We start from the raw sequence: 24,203 nt of genomic DNA on the forward strand, positions 1-24,203 counted from the left end.
GGGTGAAAATGGGGCTCCGGGTGGTGCAACAGTCTAAGTGCCATATATAAAGTAATGGGTGAGGGGGCTTATCTATTATTGGGGAAAATATGGATTCTGGGTGGTGTAACAGTCTAAGCGCTGTCTAGAAAGCATAGGGTGAGACAGACTATCTAGCATTTGGGATATAGAAGAAAAAATAATGCAATAAAAGGACAAATAATAATGACTTTATGAAAACACTGCACGAAATGAACAACCTAGGTACAAAAAAGGGTAAAAAATAGGGCTCCTGGGTGGTGCAACAGTGTGAGGTCTAGATGGTAATGGGTGAAGGGGCCTATTTATTTATCATTGGGAATATAGAAAAAATAAAAGCGATGAAAGGACAAATAAAAAGTACTGTATGAAAATACTGTACAAAAAATAAACTACCCAGGTGAAAGACAGGGGTGAAAATAGGGCTCCCGGGTGGTGCAACAGTCTAAGTGCTGTCTAGAAAGTAATAGGTGAGGAGGCTTAAATATATCATTAGGAATATAGAAGAAATATAAGCAATAAAAAGACAAATAAAAAGTACTGTATGAAAATACTGTACAAAATAAACAACCCAGGTGAAAGACATGGGTGAAAAATAGGGCTCCCGGGTGGTGCAACAGTCTAAGTGCCATATAAAAAGTAATGGATGAGAGGGCTTATCTATTATTGGGAAAATAAGGTTTCAGGGTGGTGTAAGAGTCCAAGTGCTGTCTAGAAAGTATTGGTTGAGGGGACCTATCTATATCATTGGGAATATTAAAGAAATAAAAGCAATAAAAAGACAAATAAAGTATTATATGAAAATACTGTACAAAATTAACAGCCTAGTTCAAAGACAGGGGTGAAAATAGGGCTCCAGGGTGGTGCAACAGTCTAAGTACTGTCTAGAAAGTAATGGCTGAGGGGCCTATATATTATTGGGAATATAGATTTAATTAAAGCAATAAAAGGACAAATAAAAACAACTTTATGAAAATACTGTACAAAATAAACAACCCAGGTAAAAGACAGTGATGAAAAAAGGGCTCTGGGTGGTGCAACAGTCTAAGTGCCATATAGAAAGTGATAGGTGAGACAGACTATCTAGCATTGGGAATATAGAAGAAACAAAAGCAATAAAAGGACAAATAATAATGACTGTATGACAATACTGTACGAAATAAACAACCCAGGTGAAAGAGAGTGGTGAAAATAGGACTTCTGGATGGTGCAACAGTCTAAGTGCTGTCTAGAAAGTAATGGGTGAGGGGGGCCATATATATCATTAGGAATATAGAAGAAATAAAAGCAATAAAAGGACAATTAAAGTATTATATGAAAATACAGAACAAAATAAACAGCCTAGTTCAAAGACGGGTGAAAATAGGGCTCCAGGGTGGTGCAACAGTCTAAGTACTGTCTAAAAAGTAATGGCTGAGGAGGCCTATATATATATATATATATATATTATTGAGAATATAGAAGAAATAGAAGCAATACAAGGACAAATAAAAACGACTTCATGCAAATGCTGTACGAAATAAACAACCCAGGTAAAAGACAGTGATGAAAAAAGGGCTCCTGGGTGGTGCAACAGTCTAAGTGCCAAAAGTGATAGGTGAGGGGGGGCCTATTTATTATTGGGAATATCAAAGAAATAAAAGCAATAAAAGGACAAATAAAAACGACTATATTAAAATTATTTTACTAAATAAACAATCCAGGTGAAAGACGGGTGAAAATAGGGCTCCCGGGTGGTGCAACAGTCTAAGAGTCTAACAGTCCATATAGAAAGTAATGGGTGAGGAGGCTTATGTATATCATTAGGAATATAGAAGAAATAAAATCAATAAAAGGACAAATAATAAATAATAGTAATTAATATTGAAAGAACAAAAAAAAAATTAGTGTCGCAGAAAATTTGAATATTTAAAGAAGACCAATTGTTACTTTTGGCAGTGTGGGCAGTGTGCCAAATCCTGCTGGAAAATGAAATCTGCATCTCCACTGTGTTTTATTATCAAGTCTAAAGTCAGTGCACTGTTTTCCCGCAAAATCTTACAGCACTTCATATCTTATGGAGATGTGAATTTCATTTTCCAGCAGGACTTGGCACACTGCCCACAGTATTGCCAAAAGTACCAATTGGTCTTATATAATATATCATTTTTAATTTTCATTTTAAAATAAACTATACAAAATATTTTTGCGTTTTTTTAATCTAGAACTGAATTACCAAAAAAATAACTTTTTTTCAATGAAATTCAGATATAATTTTTATTAATGTGTAAAGCTATTAATTATACTAACATAGCTGAGGATTCTCCCCGTTTTCCCTCCCGTTCTGTCCATCAGATCAAATATCTGGAAGTTCCAGCTATTGAGCTTCTCCATCAGGCCTTCATGGTCCTCCAGCAAGGGGTCCAACTTAAACTCCTCCTCGCCCTGCGAAATAATAAACAACAGATGGTGATTTTACACTGATCCACAGTCAGATTCTCCAGCGCAGGCCCTTACAGAACAGTTACCCAGCTGGTCCTGGACCAGCAGATACGGCGCTCGGCTCATACGTGTCCTCACATGGCCTAAACCCCCCCTGACGAGCCCCCCCCAGGCCACTGTATCATCTGCATGCTTGTTGAGAGAGCTCACTGCTATAAATCCGTCTCCCACATTCGAACACGCGAGCCTCGCTTCCTCTCCAAACTACCACCCCTCAAACAGCTGCTGCTCTAATCACAACCAGACCGCACCATAAAGACTGTGCAGAAACTGCTGACTCCAGAAAAGAAAAGGCTATTCCAGGTCATCATAGACGTCTACTAATGGGCGTAAAGTGAGAAAAAAAATCACTGCTAAACGAGAGCAATGTTCACAAGACATGCAACAGTCACATGGCAGAAAATGCAACATTTAATGTAACGTTATATATCAAATATCACATTTATAAAGCTTTTTTTGCAGTTTGATACAATGTTTGATACTTATCCTGTGCAACTCATCTTGTGAGGTAACTCTTGCGCTTCCATTCCTGGTGCGGTCCTGATGAGTGCCAGTTCCATCTTAACCATTTGTCTTTTTTGCAACTGCAATTGAGGATACTTCACTTCCTGAAGTCTTTGTAAAATATTCTTAGTGTTTTTTTCTTTACTTTCTTTACTTAGTTAAGTAGTTGTTCACATAATCTGGATTCGAACATTACTCAAATATTCACTATTCACTGTATACCTGTAACTCTACCTCTTCACTACTTTACTTTAACTGATGCTCTCAAACACTTTATTAAGAAACAAGTAATACAAGTAATTAACTCTTGATGAGTTCAGCACAGCTGTTAACTGAAAGCCTGAATTCCAGGTGATTCTACCTCATAAAACTGACTGAGAAAATGCCTAATATAAAACATTTTCTGGTTTAATACTTTTTTGTTTACTATATAACTCCATATATTTTTCTTCATAGTTTATAGTAAATGGCTACAATATGTCAAGATATTAATAATGCAATCTGTGCATCAATAATTGGAGTAATATATTTTTCGCACTATAAGGTGCATTTAAATTCCTTTAAAAAAAAATCATCAATGTGTCTTTTAATCCAGTGCTCCTTATGTATGAATTTATGTTATACAAGAGTTTCAGCATCAAGACTGGAGCAGTATTAGCATTACCCGCTAAAAGTGTGCTAAGTGCTAGCTCGTTTGCTGTTTGGAGGTGAGCATTATCGGCCTGTAGCCTGCTGCTGCTAACCTCGGCTAGCACTGCAGGAGCAGCATTAGCATTAACCGCTAAGTGTGCTAAGCGGTAGCTCTTTCGCCGTTCAGAGTTGAATATATTGGACTGTAATCTGCGCATTTACCATGTTAAAACATGCTACGTGGGACTAACCACTAGCTAGTATCTGCTGAATAAGAAGGGAAACATGGCGACACCCCTGTTCCTTACTAGTGTCGCATAATGCGCCTTATAATCCGGTGCTCCTCATAGTGGGAAAAATACTGTAGTAACTTAAAAAGTGTTAAACTAAAAGAAACAAATAACTCTGATGAACCTTAACTGTGCAACAGAGGGAACTCTTGCTCTTCCTTTCCTGATGAGTGCCAGTTTCATCATAACCGTTTTCATGGTCTTTGTGACTGCACTTGAGGATACTTTATTTTATAAGTATATACTTATATTACTTATTTATTATATAAGTAATTTTTTTGTTGTTATTTAGAGTAGTTCTTGCTTCTCATAAGTTGGATTAGAACATTACATATAGTTTTATAGTTTATAGTACCTATAATGCTACAATATGTCATGATATTAATAATGCAATCTGTGCATCAATAATTGGAGTAACATGAATAGTATCTGGTTGATATCATCTGTACATCTATCGATGCTAAAACAATATCCAATATTGTAATATTATAGTTCTGGTCCACTGTTTTGGTCAGCGTACCTCCGGATTGGACGGCGTCTGATCCACACTGGAGCTTTCCCCCTCCTCCTCCTGGTCCTCCTCCGGCTGCCCTCGTTCTCTGGATTTCCCAGGAGCTCCGGAGCTTTCTCCCTGAGCCTCGGCCTCCACGCTCTCCTCCCTGATCAGACTGTCCCCGCCGTACTCCCCCCCCTCAGCTGTGAGAACACAAATACCTCTTATTAGTCATCAGCACTAAACATAAAGGGTTAAAGCGTCAGTGTTAAAATAGTCTGTATGTTTTGGGGATTTGGAGACCTCTCTGGTGAAAACGTGAAATTGCACAGATCATGCAGAAGAGTACTTTTAAAATGTGCATTGTGGTGAGGTCTCCTATTTAAAATCAGTTTCTGAATCAGTTTCTCTGATTTTGCTATTTATAGGTTTATGTTTGAGTAAAATGAACATTTCTGTTTTATTCTATAAAATACAGACAACATTTCTCCCAAATTCCAAATAAAAATATGAGAATTAATATGAGAAAATCAGAAATGGCTAAAATAACAAAAAAGATGAAGCAGAGCTTTCAGACCTCAAATAATGCAAAGAAAACAAGTTCATATTTTTTCAAGTTTTAAGAGTTCAGAAATCAATATTTGGTGCAATAACCCTGGTGGTTTTTAATCACAGTTTTTTTTTCATGCATCTTGGCATCATATTCTCCTCCACCAGTCTTACACACTGCTTTTGGATAACTTTATGCTGCTTTACTCCTGGTGCAAAAATTCAAGCAGTTCAGTTTGGTGGTTTGATGGTTTGTGATCATCCATCTTCCTCTTGATTATATTCCAGAGGTTTTTAATTTGGTAAAATTAATTGAAAATGTTTTAAGTGATCTCTTATTTTTTCCAGAGCTGTACATGTAGATGTATTAAACACAGAGTGATCTATTTTAAGCGTTTATTCCTTTTATGTTTGATGATTATGAAGCTTACAGCCGATGAAAACCCAAAAAATCAGTGTCTCAGAAAATTTTAATATTATATAAGACCAATTGGTACTTTTGGCAATACTGTGGGCAGTGTGCCAAATTCTGCTGGAAAATGAAATCCTCATCTCCATAAAAGTTAGAGTCAGTAGCAGAGGGAAGCTGTAAGATATGAAGTGCTGTAAGATTTTGTGGGAAAACAAAACTGCACTGACTTTAGACTTGATAATAAAACACAGTGGATCAACACCAGCAGATGACAGACATGACTCTCCAAACCATCACTGATCATCAGTACATTTTACATTTCATTTAAAGGAAATCAAGGGAGCAGAGTCTGGAGGAAGAGTGGAGAGACACACAGTCCAAACTGCTCGAGGTCTAGTGTGAAGTTTCCACCAATCAGTGATGGTTTGGAGAGACATGTCTGTCATCTGCTGGTGTTGATCCACTGTGTTTTATTATCAAGTCTAAAGTCAGTGCAGTTTTGTTTTCACGGAAAATCTTAAATTTTAAATTAAAAGCAGGTAATTATTGTGATTCTATAACAAGTCCCATTTAAAGCCCATGTTTAACTGTCTTAATGTTTTTATAATTTAATATAGTGAATATAACAGTGATGATGTTAAACCAACCTGAGCGCCGTCTCTGCAGTTCAGATGCTGAGGGCAGGTGACTCTCACCCACTTCCAAACTCGGACCGCTCTTCAGCATCTGCCTCCCGCAACTAACACAAACACAATCGATTAAAACATTTAATCAGATTAATCACAACAGAATTCTGTGATTAATCGTGATTATTTGCAACTTTTCATTTTCTTAAGATGCTAAGAAGCTTTTAACGATGGGTATTTAAACATAAATAAAAGAAGAATCAGTGTTAGATTGGAAAAAATGAATTAGATTTATATTAGTGGAGTCAATTATTATAAATAAATAAATAAATAAATAATTAAATAAATAATACATTTTAATAAAATTATTCATTTCAACAATAGTCAGTAATTAACCCTTGTGTGGTGTTCGGGTCTGTGGGACCCGTTTTCATTTTTCATCAAATGATACTAAAAAATATTTTTTCTAACTCAAACTCATTGGCATTGGCTCATTTTTTTTGTGAAAAACATATATCAAAACGACATTTTCAATAAACACACACTGTACACCACTCACACACACACACACACACACACACACATTTATATTACATACAGTATGTTTGGCCAAGGGTAATAAACATTGATTCATTTGTAAATTTGAAACTAAACAAATTTTCTACTCATATCTTGAGTTTAATTCATTTTCTTTTACATTTTATTAAAAAACTAATAAAAAAAAGAGTAGCACTTTTTAAAAGAAATGTAACATAAGAAAGTTAAAGGGCAAATATTAACCATGTAAGCTGTTTATATTGCTTGCAGTTTAGGTGAAGCAAGCATGTGTAAAGCATTTTAATGTAAAATTGCTTAATTTTGCTGAATTAAATACAAGTAACAAAGTAAACGAGGAACAAAAATATGAACACCACACAAGGGTTAATCATAATAAAAAAATTTAATGATAGTACTTAACTAAAGTTTCCAGAAGGTTGACAGCAAAAACTCAATGTTCAGAAATGGCCAGGACCATTGAAGTCACGGATCAGATCATGTTTATATAATGTTATATAAAAAAATAGTTCAGAGGTCTGTTGTGCTAACAGAGTCGTTCGCTAGAGTGAGTCAGGATAGGGACTTTACACAAAAAAGAGAAGTCGAATTGGCTTGTCTGTTAAAGATCTTTGTATCTTGGTTTTTGTATCAGCTACTTAAATGGTGTGAAAGTCTACAGCAGCAGTAAAACTGTAGTGTGTGTAGTCTGTTTTCTATTTCAGCATGAGTGGCTAAAATCTCCACCAAAATACAAAAACACTTTAAACCGCAGCACCGCATGAGCTCTGAAAGTGGTACCTGGTGCAGAGCAGGGTGGAGGCGGGGCTTCGGTACTGCTGGAAGTCAGGTGAGCTGAGTGTGTAGCCCAGGGGTTTGTGCAGGGTGACGCTGGGCTTGGTGAGGAAGTCGGCGGTGTCTGGGAACTCCACCGGGGAGCGGGTGATCAGAGACGAGCCGGGAGCGCCGGGGGGACTGTGACTCGGAGAATTAACCGGACTGAGGCTCGGAGACGCACCTGAGAATAAGACTAAAATTATTTTAATATAAAGAGAAATATTTTAATATATATACTGTGTTTTACAGGTCATTCAGGATACTGATACTGTCTCTCTCTCAATGTTCTGGGAGGTTTGGGACAGAGATGGGGTTGAGTTCGAGGTTTAGTTTGATGAGGGTTGGGTTGAGTTGAGGGATGAGTTGAGGGGTGAGCTGGGGGTGGGTTGAGGGATAGATGGAGAGATGAGTTAGGGATGAGTTATAGATGGGTTAAGGGATGAGTTAGGGGATAATTGAGAGATGAGTTGGGGAATAAGTTAGTGATGCTTTAGGATATTATTTAGGGATAGGTTGAGGGAAGAGTTAGGAGGTGAGTAACGGATGGATTAAGGGATGAGTTAGGGGTGGGATGAGATGGGGGATGAGTTAGAGATGGATTAAGGGATGATTTAAGGAAGGGTTGAGGGATGAGTTGGGAGGTAAGTTGGTGGGATAGGTTGGGGATTATTTAGGGATGAGTTACAAACGAGTTTAGAGATGATTTGGGGGATGAGTTGAGGATTAGTAAAAGATGGGTTGGGGATGAGTTAGGGATGAGTTGAGGGATGAGTTGGGCAGTAAGTTAGGTGATGAGCTTGTGTGATTAAGGGATGGGTTGAAGGCTGGATGGAGTTAGGGATGAGTTGGGGGATAAGTTGAGGATAAGTAAAAGATGGGGAGGGGGATGAGTTAGGGATGAGTTGAGAGATGAGTTGAGGGATGAGTTGGGCAGTAAGTTAGGGGACGTGCTGGTGTGATTAAGGGATGGGTTGAAGGCTGGATGGAGTTAGGGATGAGTTGGGGGATTATTTAGGGATGGTCTGAGGGATTAATTGTGGGATGAGTTAAAGATGGGTTGAGGGATGAGTTGGGGGATCAGTTGGGAATGGGTTAAGGGACGAGTTGGGGGATAATTGAGAGATGAGTTGCGGAATAATTTAAGAATGCTTTTGGAGATTATTTAGGGATAGGTTTGGGGAAGAGTTAGGGGGTGAGTAAGGGATGGATTAAGGGATGAGTTAGGGGTGGGATGAGATGGGGGATGAGTTGGGGGATGAGTTGGGGGATGAGTTGGGGGATGAGTTGGGGGATGAGTTGGGGAAGATTCAGAGATGGTTGAGGGATGAGTAAGGGATGGATTGAGGAATGAGTTAGAGATGGATTAAGGGATGATTTAAGGAAGGGTTGAGCGATGAGTTGGGAGGTGAGTTGGTGGGATAGGTTGGGGATTATTTAGGGATGAGTTACAAACGAGTTTAGGGATGATTTGGGGGATGAGTTGAGGATAAGTAAAAGATGGGTTGCGCGATGAGTTGAGGGATGAGTTGGGCAGTAAGTTAGGTGATGAGCTTGTGTGATTAAGGGATGGGTTGAAGGCTGGATGGAGTTAGGGATAAGTAAAAGATGAGTTGTGGGATGAGTTAGGGATGAGTTGAGGGATGAGTTGGGCAGTAAGTTAGGGGATGACCTGTGATGTGTGAGGTGTGATAAAGGGAGGGGTTGAAGGCTGGATGGAGTTAGGGATGAGTTGGGGGATGAGTTGAGGATAAGTAAAAGATGGGTTGCGGGATGAGTTAGGGATGAGTTGGGCAGTAAATTAGGGGACGAGCTGGTGTGATTAAGGGATGGGTTGAAGGCTGGATGGAGTTAGGGATGAGTTGGGGCATGAGTTGGATAAGTTAGGGATGGATTGAGGGATAAGTTACAGATGGGTTGGGGGATGAGTTGGGGAGGATGAGTTTGGGGAAGTGTTAGGGATGAGTACGGGATGGATTAAGGGATGAGTTGGGGATGTGTTGAGGGATTTATTGTACTAAATTAATTATTAAGTGAAATTAATTAAATAAAAATAAAAAAACGTAACATAAACATAACTTAAATGTATCTGTATATACTTTAAAAGTATATAATGTTTAAAAACCTAAAAAAAGGACATTGTATGACTGGACACATAAAACTGACCTGGTCTCCGGGGGACGGTGTGGCCGAACGCCAGCGTGACGGAGGAGGACCTCTGTTTGGGGATGGTCAGCAGGTTGCTGTTTGGACCATTAGAGAAAGAGCCCTGACTGCTGGAGAGATATATTAAAAATATATAAATCAGAAAAGTAACAATTATGATTAAAAACAGCAGGATTTATGTTTTATTTGCAGTTATGGATTATGTGTGTAAATATGTGCACTCAGAGATTTCTAATCTAATATCTGTTCAACACTGCCACCCTGAGGACAATCAACAGTACAGCTCCTCTCCAAAAACACTTTAAGTAATATATATATATATATATATATATATATATATATATATATATATATTACTGCCTTTTAAATAGAGTTTTAACACTTTCAGAGCAGAAATATATTCTATTTTTGATGGAATCAATATAAATGAAAATGCTGTTTTCAGTCTGTAACTCAAAACAGATATTTTAAACTCTATATATGCATTACATCCAATTAATTCAAATATTTCATTGTTTTTTTAATATCCACTGCATTGAAAGCATGTGTTTAAAACATCATAAAAACCAGCACTGTAGAACAAATATAAAAAAAAAACATTATTTTAAAATACTCTATATTGTAGATTAATACTAAACTTATCCAAACTCATTAAAAAAAACATATTTATTTATCAAAAAAACAGAATATGTTTTATATGTTTTACATTCTTAGATGATCAGTTTTGAACATCTCTGCTGGATTTTCTCAGTCAGCTTTATGAGGTAGAGTCACCTGGAATTCAGGCTTTCAGTTAACAGCTGTGCTGAACTCATCAAGAGTTCATTACTTGTATTTCTTGTCTCTTAACCCTTTCAGACCTGACTTATGTTCCACTGATGGAAAAATATAAAAATGTTTAAAATGTTTTCTGTCTGTAATGCACAAAATGGTAGACTCTATATATTTTAATAAAAAAAAGTCTATATACAAAATTAAAACCAATTAAATAAAGTATTTTAATTATTATATTTCACAAACCGTCTCTAAACATGATAAAAAAAAACTACAAATCATTGTTTTATCATTATTACTGTAATGATGCCGAGTCTGAAAGGGTAAATGTTAGTTTGAGAGCATCAGTTAAAGTAAAGTAGTGAAGAGGTAGAGTTACAGGTATACAGTGAATAGTGAATATTTGAGTAATGTTCGAATCCAGATTATGACAAGAAAGAACTACTCAACTAAATAATGAAAAGTAAAAATGATGGTCAGTCAATATAAAAAAGATGAATTACAAGAACTTTGAAAGTATCCTCAAGTGCAGTCACCGCAAAACCATCAAAAACATTATAATGATGGAACTGGCATTAATCAGGACCGCCCCAGGACAGGGTTGGAAGAGTAAGAGTTTCCTCTGTTGTACAGGATGAGATTATCAGAGTTTCCAGCCTCAGAAACTGCAAGTTAAAAACAGCTCCCCAGATAAGAGCATCTAAATACTTCTTCACAGAGTATTTTGGTTTGTTTAACAATTTAAGTTACTACATGCTATATATTTATATATATATAAACCTCTGGAATATAATCAAGAGGAAGATTGATGGACAAACCATCAAACCACCAAACTGAACTGCTTGAATTATCCAAAAGCAGTGTGTAAGACTGGTGGAGGAGAACATGATGCCAAGATGCATGAAAAAAAACCGTGATTAAAAACCACCAGGGTTATTCCACCAAACATTGATTTCTGAACTCTTAAAACTTTATGAATATGAACTTGTTGTTTTCTTTGTATTATTTGAGGTCTGAAAGCTCTGCATCTTTTTTTTTATTTCAGACATTTCTCATTTTTTGCTAAACATAAATGCTCTAAATGAGAATATTTTTATTTGTAATTTGGGAGAAATGTTGTCTGTAGTTTATAGAATAAAACAACAAAGTTCATTTTACTCAAACATAAACCTATAAATAGCAAAATCAGAGAAACTGATTCAGAAACTGAAGTGCTCTCAAATTGTATTTATATATATTTATACACACTGCAGGACGTCACTGATATGTCTGGGGATGGGACATATATATATAAATATAAATAAATATATATGTAGGTATATGTATATATAGGTAAGTGTCTCATCCCCAGGCATATCAGTGACGTCCTGCAGTGCAGCTGAGGCTGGATGTAGGTAGGGCTCCTCCCGGTGGCAGTGGCAGTGGCAGTAGTTTAGTAGGTGGCGTGTGAGTGTGGCGTGTGCGGCAGCCTCCAGGGCCGGCGCTGAGGGTCTGACCTGCCGCTACTGAGCTCAGTGTGAGGTCTCTTTCCGTTACTGCGCTCCCAGCGAGGGGACGGCAGCGTCTCCAGAGGAGGCAGCGAGGAGGAGGCGGAGCTTCGTCTCAGCTGAGGAGTGGGCAGACTGTTCCTGCTGCTCAGACCCTGAGAGAGAGAGAGAGAGAGAGAGAGAGAGAGAGAGTTACTGACGACAGAGGGAGGGGTTTATTATAAAACTTATGTTTCTGACATTAATGAGTTACGTCACGCTCACCTCAAATTAACCCTCTATTAGATACATCATTATTATATTTATAATTTATTGTGAGATCTTCAAAACTTTTTGCAAACTATTTAGTTTTATAAACTAAGGCTACTCAAGTTATATGTTACTAATTATTATTGTTATAAGTAAAAATCAGTATTAGTAGAGGAGGATGAGTTTGGGACTGGATTTGGGGATAAGTTTTAGGATGAGGTTTGGAGGCGAGGGTTGGGGAAGAGGGTTGGGATGGATGTACAGAGTTGGGCATAAGTTTGGGTATAAGTTGGGGATGAGTTGAGGATAGTGAGATTTGGGGACGAGCTGGGGGATGAGGGCTGGGGATGAGCTGAGGCATGATGTTGGGGGATGAGTTGGGGATGGTGAGGTTTGGGATGAGTTTAGGCATGATGTTGGGGGATGAGTTGGGGATGGTGAGGTTTGGGGATGGTGAGGTTTGGGATGAGTTTAGGCATGATGTTGGGGGATGAGTTGGGGATGGCGAGGTTTGGGGATGAGTTGGGGATGAGTTGGGGATGATGAGGTTTGGGGATGAGTTGGGGATGGTGAGGTTTGGGGATGAGTTGGGGATGGTGAGGTTTGGGGATGAGTTGGGGATGATGAGGTTTGGGGATGAGTTGGGGATGGTGAGGTTTGGGGATGAGTTGGGGATGGTGAGTTTTGGGGATGAGGTTAGGCATGAGGTTTGAGGATGAGCTGTGGGATGAAATTTTGAGGTAAGGATTAAGGCATGATGTTTGAGGATAAGTTGGGGATGATTAGGTTTGGGATGAGGGGTTTGAATATGTGGGTTGGGGGTGAGGTTTGGGGATAAGTTTAGGCATGACGTTAGGGGACAAGAGTTGGGAACTGAGGTTTGGGGACAAGGTTTAGGATGAAGTTTGGGACTGTGGTTGGGGGTGAGGATTAGGCATGAGGTTTAGAATGAGGTTGGGGATGTGGGTAGACATGATGTTTTGGGATGGGTTGGGGCAATGAGGTTTAGGGATGAGGTTTGGGGAAAAGGTTTGGGACTGTGATTTGGGATGAACTTGGAGATGAGTTTAGGCATGATGTTTTGGGATGGGTTGGGATGATGAGGTTTGGATGAGGTTGGGAATGTGTGTAGGCATGATGTTTAGGTAAGAGTTGGGGTGATGAGGTTTAGGGATGAGGGTTGGGAACAAGGTTTGGGATGAACTTGGGGATGAGTTTAGGCATGATGTTGGGGATGGGTTGGGGATGATTAAGTTTGGGATGAGGTTTGGGGATAAGAATTGAGTATGAGGCTTTGGGGTCTTGGGACAAGGGTTGAGGACTGGGGTCAGGATGAGGTCTGGGAACTAGCTTTGAGATGAGGATTGGGATGAGGTTTGGACATGTGGGTTGGGGACGAGGGTAAAGGATGAGGGTTGGGATTAGGTTATGGATGAGTTGAGGAAGATGAGGTTTGGGATAAGGGATTATGAATGGGGTTTGGGGGCGATGTCTTGGGACGAGAGTTGGTTTTGAGTTGGGGCTGATCAGGTTTGGGGATAAGGTTTGAAGATGAGAGGTTGGGTCTTGGGATGAGGGTTGAGGTCTGGGGACTAGCTTTGAGAGGTTTATGGGTTAGGTTTAGGGTGAAGTTTGAAATGAAGTCGGCAATGAGGATGATGAGGTTGGGGATAAGGATTGAAGATGATGGTTATGGTCTTGGGATGAGTGTTGGGGACTAGGATCGGGTTTAGGTCTGGGGATGAGGTCTGGGGACTAGCTTAGAGATGAGGTTTGGAATGAGGATTTAAATGAGGTCTTAGGTTGAGGATTGGGATTAGTTTGGGATAAGGTTTTCATATTTTCTTTTTTTACCCTTACTTCATATAATAATCTAAATTCTAGAGCTGCAGAGTATATTGTTTCAGCATTGCCACTGCAATGTCTTTATGCGCAATGGTTACATTGCAGGATGTACAACTTTATCTAAGTCAAATTTAAATTAAAACCCCATAAATAATTTGCTCAAATCCAATGCAAAGCGACAGAGACAAAATCACGCTTCTCTGCCTGGCAATCTGATGGACGAGTCTGGGTTACACCAGTTTTGTAAAAAGCATTGTGCTGAGTGTAAAGTTTGGTAGAGGGGGGATCATTATGATCATAGTGTGGGGTTGTTGTTTTTGTTTGTTTGTTTTTTCCAGGAGTTAGGCCCCGCCCCTTAGTTCCTGTGAAAGGAACTCTTAATGCTTACGCAGACCAAGAGATTTTGGAAAATTTCCTGCCAAAAATAATTTGCTCTCCTACCTTAAGGGACTTCCTCTCGCCCCGTTCGGCGGGGTCGTCCATCTCGGCGCAGGGGTAGAACCCGGGGAAGGGGGTAAAGGGGTTGACCCGGGGTCGGCAGGAGCCCGAGAACGTCCCCATCAGGCTGCTGACGCTCCTCAGAGAGGAGAGAACGTGAGGCGAGAGAGACATGTCCATCAGCAGGTCCGACACCACGCTTCGAGCTTCATTTATCACCGACAGATCCACACCATTCCCACAGGTAGCACCCTGTAGACACACACACACAAATATACAATTACTACTTAGAACTTCATAAAAAATCCACAGCTTCCTTTATGGTCACACTTGCTGTCCTGCATGTCCAAAAAATGACCAACACTGCTAAAATAAAGGTTATTTAAACTATTTAAACTACATTTAGATGAGATATAAACTATACTGACATTAAAGTCCCAATATTTCTTGGATTTTTGTCCATTCACACATTGTGTCTTTTTTCAAAATCAGTTGCAGTCACAAAAATGTTGCTTCAGTATCCCAAGCAGCTGTTACAATGTTGCCAATTATTGCTATTGTGTTTCTAAGTGGTTGCTATGTTAGTGACAAGTGGTTGCTAGGCTGGTTGCTAATGTGTTGCTAAGTGAAGTCACCCAAGAGTTGCTAGGTACTTGCTATGGCATCACCAGTGGTTTCTATGATGTTGCTAAGAGGACACTGTCGTGATTATTGGGGTAGGATATATATGATCTATTTTGCCAAAAAGTATTCGATCACCCATCCAAATCACTAAACTCAGAAGTTCTAATCAATCACTTCCGTGTCCACAGGTGTATAATAATAAAAGCAGCAGCTAGGCATGCTGGGACTGTTTCTACAAACATTACTGAAAGAATGGGTTGCTCTCATTGTGCAAAGTATAAAGTTTGGTAGAGGGGGGATCATTATGATTATGGTGTTGGCTTGTTTATAGTTCCAGTGAAAGAAACTGTCAATGCTTCAACAGAGCAAGAGATTTTGGACAATTTCATGCTCCCAACAGTTTGAAGACATCCACTTCCTGTTCCAACATGACTACAAGCACACCAGTGGACAAAGCAAGCTCTATAAAGACGTGGATGAGCTGGTGAGTTTGGTATGGAGGAAGAACTTGACTGGTCTGCACAGTTTTTTAAAAAGCAATATGCCAAGTGTAAAGTTTGGTAGAGGGGGGGTCATTATAATCATAGTGTGGGGTTGTTGTTGTTGTTTTTTTTCTTTTTTCAGGATTTAGGCTCCGCCCCTTAGTTCCTGTGAAAGGAACTCTTAATGCTTCAGCAGATCAAGAGATTATAATGATCCCCCCTCTACCAAACTTTACACTCAGCACAATGAGAGCAACCCATTCTGTTAGTAATGTTTGTAGAAGCAGTCCCAGCATGCCTAGCTGCTGCTTTTATTATTAAACACCTGTGGAGATGGAAGAGATTTATTAAAACACATGAGTTCAGTACATCGAATGGGTGATCGAATACTTTTGGAGGAAGAATTTGACTGGTCTGCACAGTTCAGTCCTGATCTTAACCTGATAGAACGACTTTGGGATTAATTTTGAGTGATAAATAGTGAACAATTCCCATAAACACACTGCTAAACCTTGTGGAAAGCCTTGCAAGAAGAGTTGAAGCTGTAAAATAACAAATTTAACCTTCTTAAACTTTCCTGATTTACTATATTTGTATATTTATAATCTACCTAAACCAGGGGTGTCCAAACTTTTTTTGTCGGGGGCCAGAAGGAGAAATATATTTGAAGTCACGGGCCACAGACTCTGTAATAAAACAAATAATGAAATATACCACTTTAAAAAATACATTTTCCTGATTATTTCATTTACACACCATTTTACTTGACTTACTATCTTTATCTTTGACAGTGTTGTGTAAACTAAGATTTTTCAAATTGATGTTTAATTTCATGTTGTCTCTTAATATTAAACTCCTTAATTCTGGCAACTTTTAGACTCTCCGCTTTTAGACTCTTTGGCCCGTTTTTCTGTGCTATAAATGCGCACCCTCTCCGCTTTTAGACTCTTTGCCCCGTTTTTCTGCGCTAGAAATGCGCACTCTCTCTGCTTTTAGACTCTTTGGCCCGTTTTTCTGCGCTAGAAATGCGCACTCTCTCCGCTTTTAGACTCTTTGGCCCGTTTTTCTGCGCTAGAAATGAGCACTCTCTCCGCTTTTAGACTCTTTGGCCCGTTTTTCTGCGCTAGAAATGCGCACTCTCTCCGCTTTTAGACTCTTTGGCCCGTTTTTCTGCGCTAGAAATGCGCACTCTCTCCGCTTTTAGACTCTTTGGCCCGTTTTTCTGCGCTAGAAATGCGCACTCTCTCTGCTTTTAGACTCTTTGGCCCGTTTTTCTGCGCTAGAAATGCGCACTCTCTCTGCTTTTAGACTCTTTGGCCCGTTTTTCTGCGCTAGAAATGCGCACTCTCTCTGCTTTTAGACTCTTTGGCCCGTTTTTCTGCGCTAGAAATGCGCACTCTCTCCGCTTTTAGATTCTTTCTATTTCTAAAATATTTCACAGGCCGCTCCAAAAAAGAAAACGGGCTGCAAATGGCCCGCGGGCCATAGTTTGGACACCCCTGACCTAAACCATCTCAGGTTATTTCTAAGCCACTTGCTGTAGATAATAGATAGATAATAGATAATGTAGTTTTCAAATTTTTAGTTTTCCTTTTTGGATTGATGTCTCTCTCTGTATCTTTAATGGTTTATGAGCAATTCATTAATGGGTTCCGATCACTGAACAGGTCACTAGGTTGCCCTTTCTATTTTTACGTGTTCCTATCGCTTATCGCTTAATGTGTTTTTAAGATATGCTCAACTCACATTATTACTGCAAATTAACTCTTATATTATGTTATAAAAGTTTATTTGGCACTAAAGTGGCACCACAAACAGTTCAGACAGTCTAGGGGTCTTCTGATGTCCCCTGGTGGAGACATGGAGCTACAGCGGCTATCTGAGGACAGGCTTTTACAGGTTTTACAGGGCAGCTCATCTCCTGTTGGAAGATCTTTAAGACAGGGCACTTCTGTAAGTGGTACTCTCCTGATGAAGGGAAAGGAAGCAGCGTGGTGTTTCAGCGCTCTGAAATCCACTCTCAGAAACATACGTTTAATGATATTACAGCAGCAGTGCAGCTGTCTGTAATCCCGGCCCGCTCTAATCCATCTCCGGAACCGTGAGCAGAGCACGCTGCCGTCATTACAGGGATTGGGTCTGATTCAGGAGTGCGGCTGATTCTGCAGCCGAGCCGTGATGTCCTGGAGCAATAAAGTAGAGTGCTGGTATGGCTGCGTGGGCTCTGAGTGTGTGTGTGTGTGGGTGTGTGGGTGAAAAGCGCACAGTGAGCACTTCCTGCGGGTGCTGACGTCAGCAGGCAGGCCTTATGTAAGCAGAGCTGAGGGTAATCCACTGGGCTGTGCTGCAGTGTGCTGCTCAGTGCTCTGTGCTGCCGGAGGGAAGGGCTAGCATGCTAACAGGCTAACAGGCTAAGATACTAACAGGCTAACATGCTAACTGCTAGCCACCTGCTCCTGTACTGAGATCATAAATACCTTCTGTAGATGATCCTGTGTGTGTGTGTGTGTGTGAGAAAGTGAGCGAGAGAGAGACAGTGAGAGAGAGACAAGGAGAAAGAGAGAGAGAGAGAGAGACAGTGAGAGAAAGTGTGTAAAAGAGACTGTGTGAGACAGGTGGAGAGTGAGATAGGGAAAGAAAGAGTGAGAGTGAGACAGTAAAATGTGTGTGAGAGTGATTGATTAAGTGAGTGTTAAGAGAAAGAGTGAGAGACAGACAGTGAAAGAGTAAGGGAGACAACGAGAAAGAGTGAAAGAGAGTGAAAAAGAGTGTGAGAGAGAGACAGCGAGACAGTGAAAGAGTGAGTGAGAAACAGTGAGAGAGAAAGACTTTGAGGGAAACAGTGAGAGAGCGACAAGGAGAGAGAGAGAGTGAGAGAGTGTGAGAGTGAGAGAGACAGTGAGAGAAAGTGTATGAAAGAGACTGTGTGAGACAGGTGGAGAGTGAGATAGGGAAAGAAAGAGAGAGAGAGTGAGACAGTAAAAAGTGTGTGAGAGAGTGATTGAGTGAGTGTTAAGAGAAAGAGTGAGAGACAGACAGTGAAAGAGTGAGGGAGACCACGAGAAAGAGTGAGAGAGAGTGAAAAAGAGTGTGAGAGAGAGTGAAATAGTATAAGAGCATGAGAGTGAGAGTCAGTGACCATGTGAGAGAGAGAGAGAGAGAGAGAGAGGAAGAAATGGAAAGAGGGAGACAGTGAGAGACAGATAAAGAAACAGAGCAAGAGAGAGAGTGAGTGAGTGAAAGAGAGAACGAGTGAGTGATAGAAAAGAAGAGACAGTGAGCAAGTCAGAGAACGTCTGAAAAAGTGAGTGAAAGATAGGGACAGAGAAAGAGCATGAGTGAGTGAGAGCGTGAGTGAGAGTGCAAGTGAGAACATGAGTAAAAGAGAATGTGAGAGTCAGAAAGAACGAGAAAGAGAGCAAGAGCGCGATAGAGAGTGTAGGTGAGTATACAACAATATAATGAATTAATAAAAAAAAAGGACCCAGTTTTTAAAAAATAAAAAATAAAAGGTTTTGCTTTCTCATATTATAAGAAACTTTTTAATATTTATGTATTTTAAGCTTTCAAAAAAACAAATAAAGTTTATAGTTTTGACAATAACCGAATGGGTGCTCTTTTGTCTCTATTTTAATTAATGACTTATTTTTTAAAAAAGCAGAAAAAAGATTAAGATTAAAATCGCGAGTTATTAATCTATTATAGAAAATTTATTATAATTCATAAAAAAATAATAATAAAATGTGTACAATCATTACATAATAAAAGCTCCTGTCACATTGTGGTTTCCAGCGCTGCAGCACTAGTGGGGGGGGGGGGGGTGGTTTTAGTGACGCTACTGAAGCGACATTCTGCTGATTTTAGCATCAGACTCATCATCAGTCTAGATTTAGGGACAATCATGTTCATTCACTCACTGATGCTGATCAGGCTAAATACTAATAGCATTATTAGCATTAGCTTAACAGCATTAAAATAATTCAGATGATCCAGTCCAATACCCAGCACTACAAAATATTACACCCAATATTAAACACAGAAATATATTAAATTAAACACACTGGCTGTTCTAAAGTTCAGGCAATGTTCTAATCCACTGAAATATTTAGGGAATGTTACACCAGCTGAAAAGCAGATTATCAGAGCGCTCAGTATTAATCTGAGAGATGCACAGTCAAACGCAGACGCAGTGACGTCAGCGCAGCCCGGCACAGAGCCCGGCACAGAGCCTGTAAAACTAACCCTACTAAATCAGTGTGCACAGAGCCCGGCACAGAGCCCGGCACAGAGCCCGGCACAGAGCCCGGCACAGAGCCCGGCACAGAGCCCGGCACAGAGCCCGGCACAGAGCCCATAAAACTAACCCTACTAAATCAGTGTGCACAGAGCCCGGCACAGAGCCCGGCACAGAGCCCATAAAACTAACCCTACTAAATCAGTGTGCACAGAGCCCGGCACGGAGCCCGGCACAGAGCCTGTAAAACTATCCCTACTGAAACAGACAATGTGCACAGAGCCCAGCAGAGAGCCCGGCACGGAGCCCGGCACGGAGCCCGGCACGGAGCCCATAAAACTAACCCTACTAAACCAGTGTGCACAGAGCCCGGCACGGAGCCCGGCACAGAGCCCAGCACAGAGCCCGGCACAGAGCCCGGCACAGAGCCCGGCACAGAGCCCGGCACAGAGCCCGGCACAGAGCCCGGCACAGAGCCCGGCACTGGCACTGAGCCTGTAAAACTAACCCTACTAAATCAGAAAAAACAACCAGAGCCCGGCAAACAGAACAGAGCCAAACACAGCCCGGCACTGAGATGGGCACAGAGTGCGGGATTGAGACAGGCACAAATCTGAGCACAAAACTGAGAAACAAATAGAGTGCCCGGCACAGAGACCGGCACCGGACCCGGCACCAAATATAGAATACTGACCTGATACTGCGGCTTATACCACTGCTTCAGGTCCCAGTCCCACAGGATCATCTGCAGGAAAAACACAACAAAAACCATTAGAACAAAAAACAATCAGCCCAAATCCATCAACACAGCCTGCAGAACACACGACTATATATGTAGAACAATAGTCACATGACCCACAGAAAAATATATTTACATTTATAGTACAAATTAGACACACCCTTTATTTTCAGTGCTTGTGCTTTTTATGTATTATTTTATATTATACATTATATATACACAGATAGAAGGCATCAGTACTATAGATGAATGCACTGGAATGAACATTTTGCCTGAAACGAAACGTAATAAAACACGGCACACTAATTAGAGCTTCTTGCGAACAAAACACAAAACTAAATATATAAATCATATAATATTTAAATGAAAGATCATAATTCACCATATGGTGATAATAATGTAATTATTGTGACCGGCTATGATGAACACACAAAGTTCTTCTATATAAAACACATGTTAACAAAATATTGTTTGTCCTCCACAAACATCAGTTCTAAACCCAACTGCATTTGGTTTGGGATGAGTTTGGGATTGAGTTTGGGATTGGGCACTATTCTGGGATGAGTGAGAGTTTTGGATAAGTCTGGGATTGATGAGTCTGGGATTGATGAGTCTGGGGAGTGATGAGTCTGGGGATGCATTTAAGATTGATGAGTCCAGGATTGATAAATTTGGATATGCTTGGGATTGATATGCTTGGGATTGATATGCTTGGGATCGAAGAGTCTGCAACTAATATGCTTGGGATTGATATGCTTGGGATTGATATGCTTGGGATCGACGAGTCTGCAACTAATATGCTTGGGATTGATATGCTTGGGATTGATGAGTCTGCAACTAATATGCTTGGGATTGATATGCTTGGGATCGACGAGTCTGCAACTAATATGCTTGGGATTGATATGCTTGGGATTGATATGCTTGGGATTGATATGCTTGGGATTGATATGCTTGGGATTGATGAGTCTGGGATGGATATTCTTGGGATTGATGAGTCTGGGATTGACGAGTCTGGGATGAGGTGTAGCACAGAGTGAAGTAAAAGCAGCAACAAGTGCTGACCACATCTGGAGCTCCTTTAGGTAAAAACATTATTCTGGTTTATTTAACTTTTTTTTTTACTACATAATTCCATATGTGTTTGTTTGTAATTCACAGTGCAGTAAAATCTGCATCAGCATGCAGAACTGTGTTTATGATTTCGCCTGTGCTCAGCAGCTGCAGCGCTCGAACTCTCGCAGAGAGGAAAGAGAAAAAAAACAGAAAAAGAAGAGAGGCAAACCACTGTAACCACACTGAGACGTCAACAATGGCACTCTCAGATCTTATCTGGCCAAACTACGTCATCCGAGAGCATTTCCACATTATCTGTCTCTCAGAAAGTCACAGAACTGAGGCCAAGTCCCACAGTGCTATCACACACTGCCGATAGGCCCAGACTCTTACACTACACACAATACACTACACACTATACAACACAACACTACACACTACACTAAACCACACCACAGCGTTATCACACACTGCAGATAGGCCCAGACTCTTACACTACACTATACACTACACACTACACCACAGTGCTATCAGACACTGCCGATTGGCCCAGACTCTTACACTACACACAATACACTACACACTATACAACACAACACTACACACGACACTAAACCACAGAGCTATCACACAGCCGATAGGCCCAGACTCTTACACTACACACTATACACTACACACAATATATTATACTACACAACACTACACCACAATGCTATTACACCGCCAATAGGCCCAGACTCTTACACTACACACACTATACACTACACACACACACTACACTATACAACACACCACAATAAACCACACCACAGCACTATCACACAGCTGATAGGCCCAGACTCAGCAGCTTACACTACACACTACACTATTACACTATATTACACTACACAGCACCCAGACTCAGCACTGCACTACACACTATACACTACAGCACTATCACACAGCCGATAGGCCCAGACTCAGCAGCAGCATTACACTACACTACACACTATAATCCACACTACACTACATACTACTCACTACACTACACTACGCATACTATAATCCACACTACACTACATACTACTCACTACACTACACTACACACTATAATCCACACTACACTACACACTATAATCCACACTACACTACATACTACTCACTACACTACACTACACATACTATAATCCACACTACACTACACACTATAATCCACACTACACTACATACTACTCACTACACTACACTACACATACTATAATCCACACTACACTACACTACATACTATAATCCACACTACACTACATACTATTCACTACACTACACTACACCCACTATAATCCACACTACACTACACTACATACTATACACTACACATACTATAATCCACACTACACTACACTACATACTATACACCACACTACACTACACACACTATAATCCACACTACGCTACATACTATACACTACACATACTATAAGCCACACTACACTACACTACATACTATACACTACACATACTATAATCCACACTACACTACACTACACACACTATAATCCACACTACACTACATACTATACACTACACTACACATACTATAATCCACACTACACTACACTACATACTACACTACATACTATACAACACACACTATAATCCACACTATACTACACTACATACTAAACACTACACTACACACACTATAATCCACACTACACTACATACTATACACTACACTACACACTATAATCCACACTACACTACACTACACACACTATAATCCACACTACACTACACTACACATACTATAATCCTCAATACACTACACGCTATACACTACACTACACTACACACACTATAATCCACACTACACTACACTACATACTACACTACATACTATACAACACACACTATAATCCACACTATACTACACTACATACTAAACACTACACTACACACACTATAATCCACACTACACTACATACTATACACTACACTACACACTATAATCCACACTACACTACACTACACACACTATAATCCACACTACACTACACTACACATACTATAATCCTCAATACACTACAAACTATACAATACACTACACTACACACACTATAATCCACACTACACTACACTACATACTATACACTACACATACTATAATCCACACTACACTACATACTATAAACTACACTACACTACACACACTATAATCCACACTACACTACACTACATACTATACACTACACTACACACACTATAATCCACACTACACTACACTACATACTATACACTACACTACACATACTATAATCCACACTACACTACACTACATACTATACACTACACTACACTACACACACTATAATCCACACTATACTACACTACATACTATACACTACACTACACACTATACTACACTACACACTATACACTACACTACACACACTATAATCCACACTACACTACACTACATACTATACACTACACTACACACACTATAATCCACACTAAACTACACTACATACTATACACTACACTACACACACTATAATCCACACTAAACTACACTACATACTATACACTACACTACACACACTATAATCCACACTACACTACATACTAGACACTACACTACACTACACACACTATAATCCACACTAAACTACACTACATACTATACACTACACTACACACACTATAATCCACACTACACTACACTACATACTATACACTACACTACACACACTATAATCCAC

The 24,203-nt window shown here is 40.0% G+C and overlaps 1 protein-coding gene across 4 annotated transcripts in view; it reads right to left on the reverse strand.

Moving 5' to 3' along the window:
• Window positions 1-24,203, reverse strand: part of pde3b (phosphodiesterase 3B) — a 116,342-nt gene that overhangs the window by 14,711 nt on the left and 77,428 nt on the right. Inside the window, exons 2-9 of one of the 4 annotated variants that reach the window (XM_022670109.2) lie at window positions 20,365-20,415; window positions 14,334-14,582; window positions 11,808-11,953; window positions 9,538-9,644; window positions 7,339-7,555; window positions 6,025-6,116; window positions 4,444-4,619; window positions 2,308-2,442 (exon numbers count right to left, since the gene is read on the reverse strand). In XM_022670109.2, coding sequence (XP_022525830.2) covers window positions 2,308-2,442; window positions 4,444-4,619; window positions 6,025-6,116; window positions 7,339-7,555; window positions 9,538-9,644; window positions 11,808-11,953; window positions 14,334-14,582; window positions 20,365-20,415 — 1,173 coding nt within the window. Of the gene's footprint in view, window positions 1-2,307; window positions 2,443-4,443; window positions 4,620-6,024; window positions 6,117-7,338; window positions 7,568-9,537; window positions 9,648-11,807; window positions 11,954-14,333; window positions 14,583-20,364; window positions 20,416-24,203 lie in introns of all 4 variants that reach the window. The other 3 variants (XM_022670107.2, XM_022670108.2, XM_022670106.2) reach the window with 3 other exon arrangements.

Source organism: Astyanax mexicanus, chromosome 16, assembly GCF_023375975.1.
Source record: "Astyanax mexicanus isolate ESR-SI-001 chromosome 16, AstMex3_surface, whole genome shotgun sequence".
Taxonomy (NCBI): Eukaryota; Metazoa; Chordata; class Actinopteri; order Characiformes; family Acestrorhamphidae; genus Astyanax; species Astyanax mexicanus.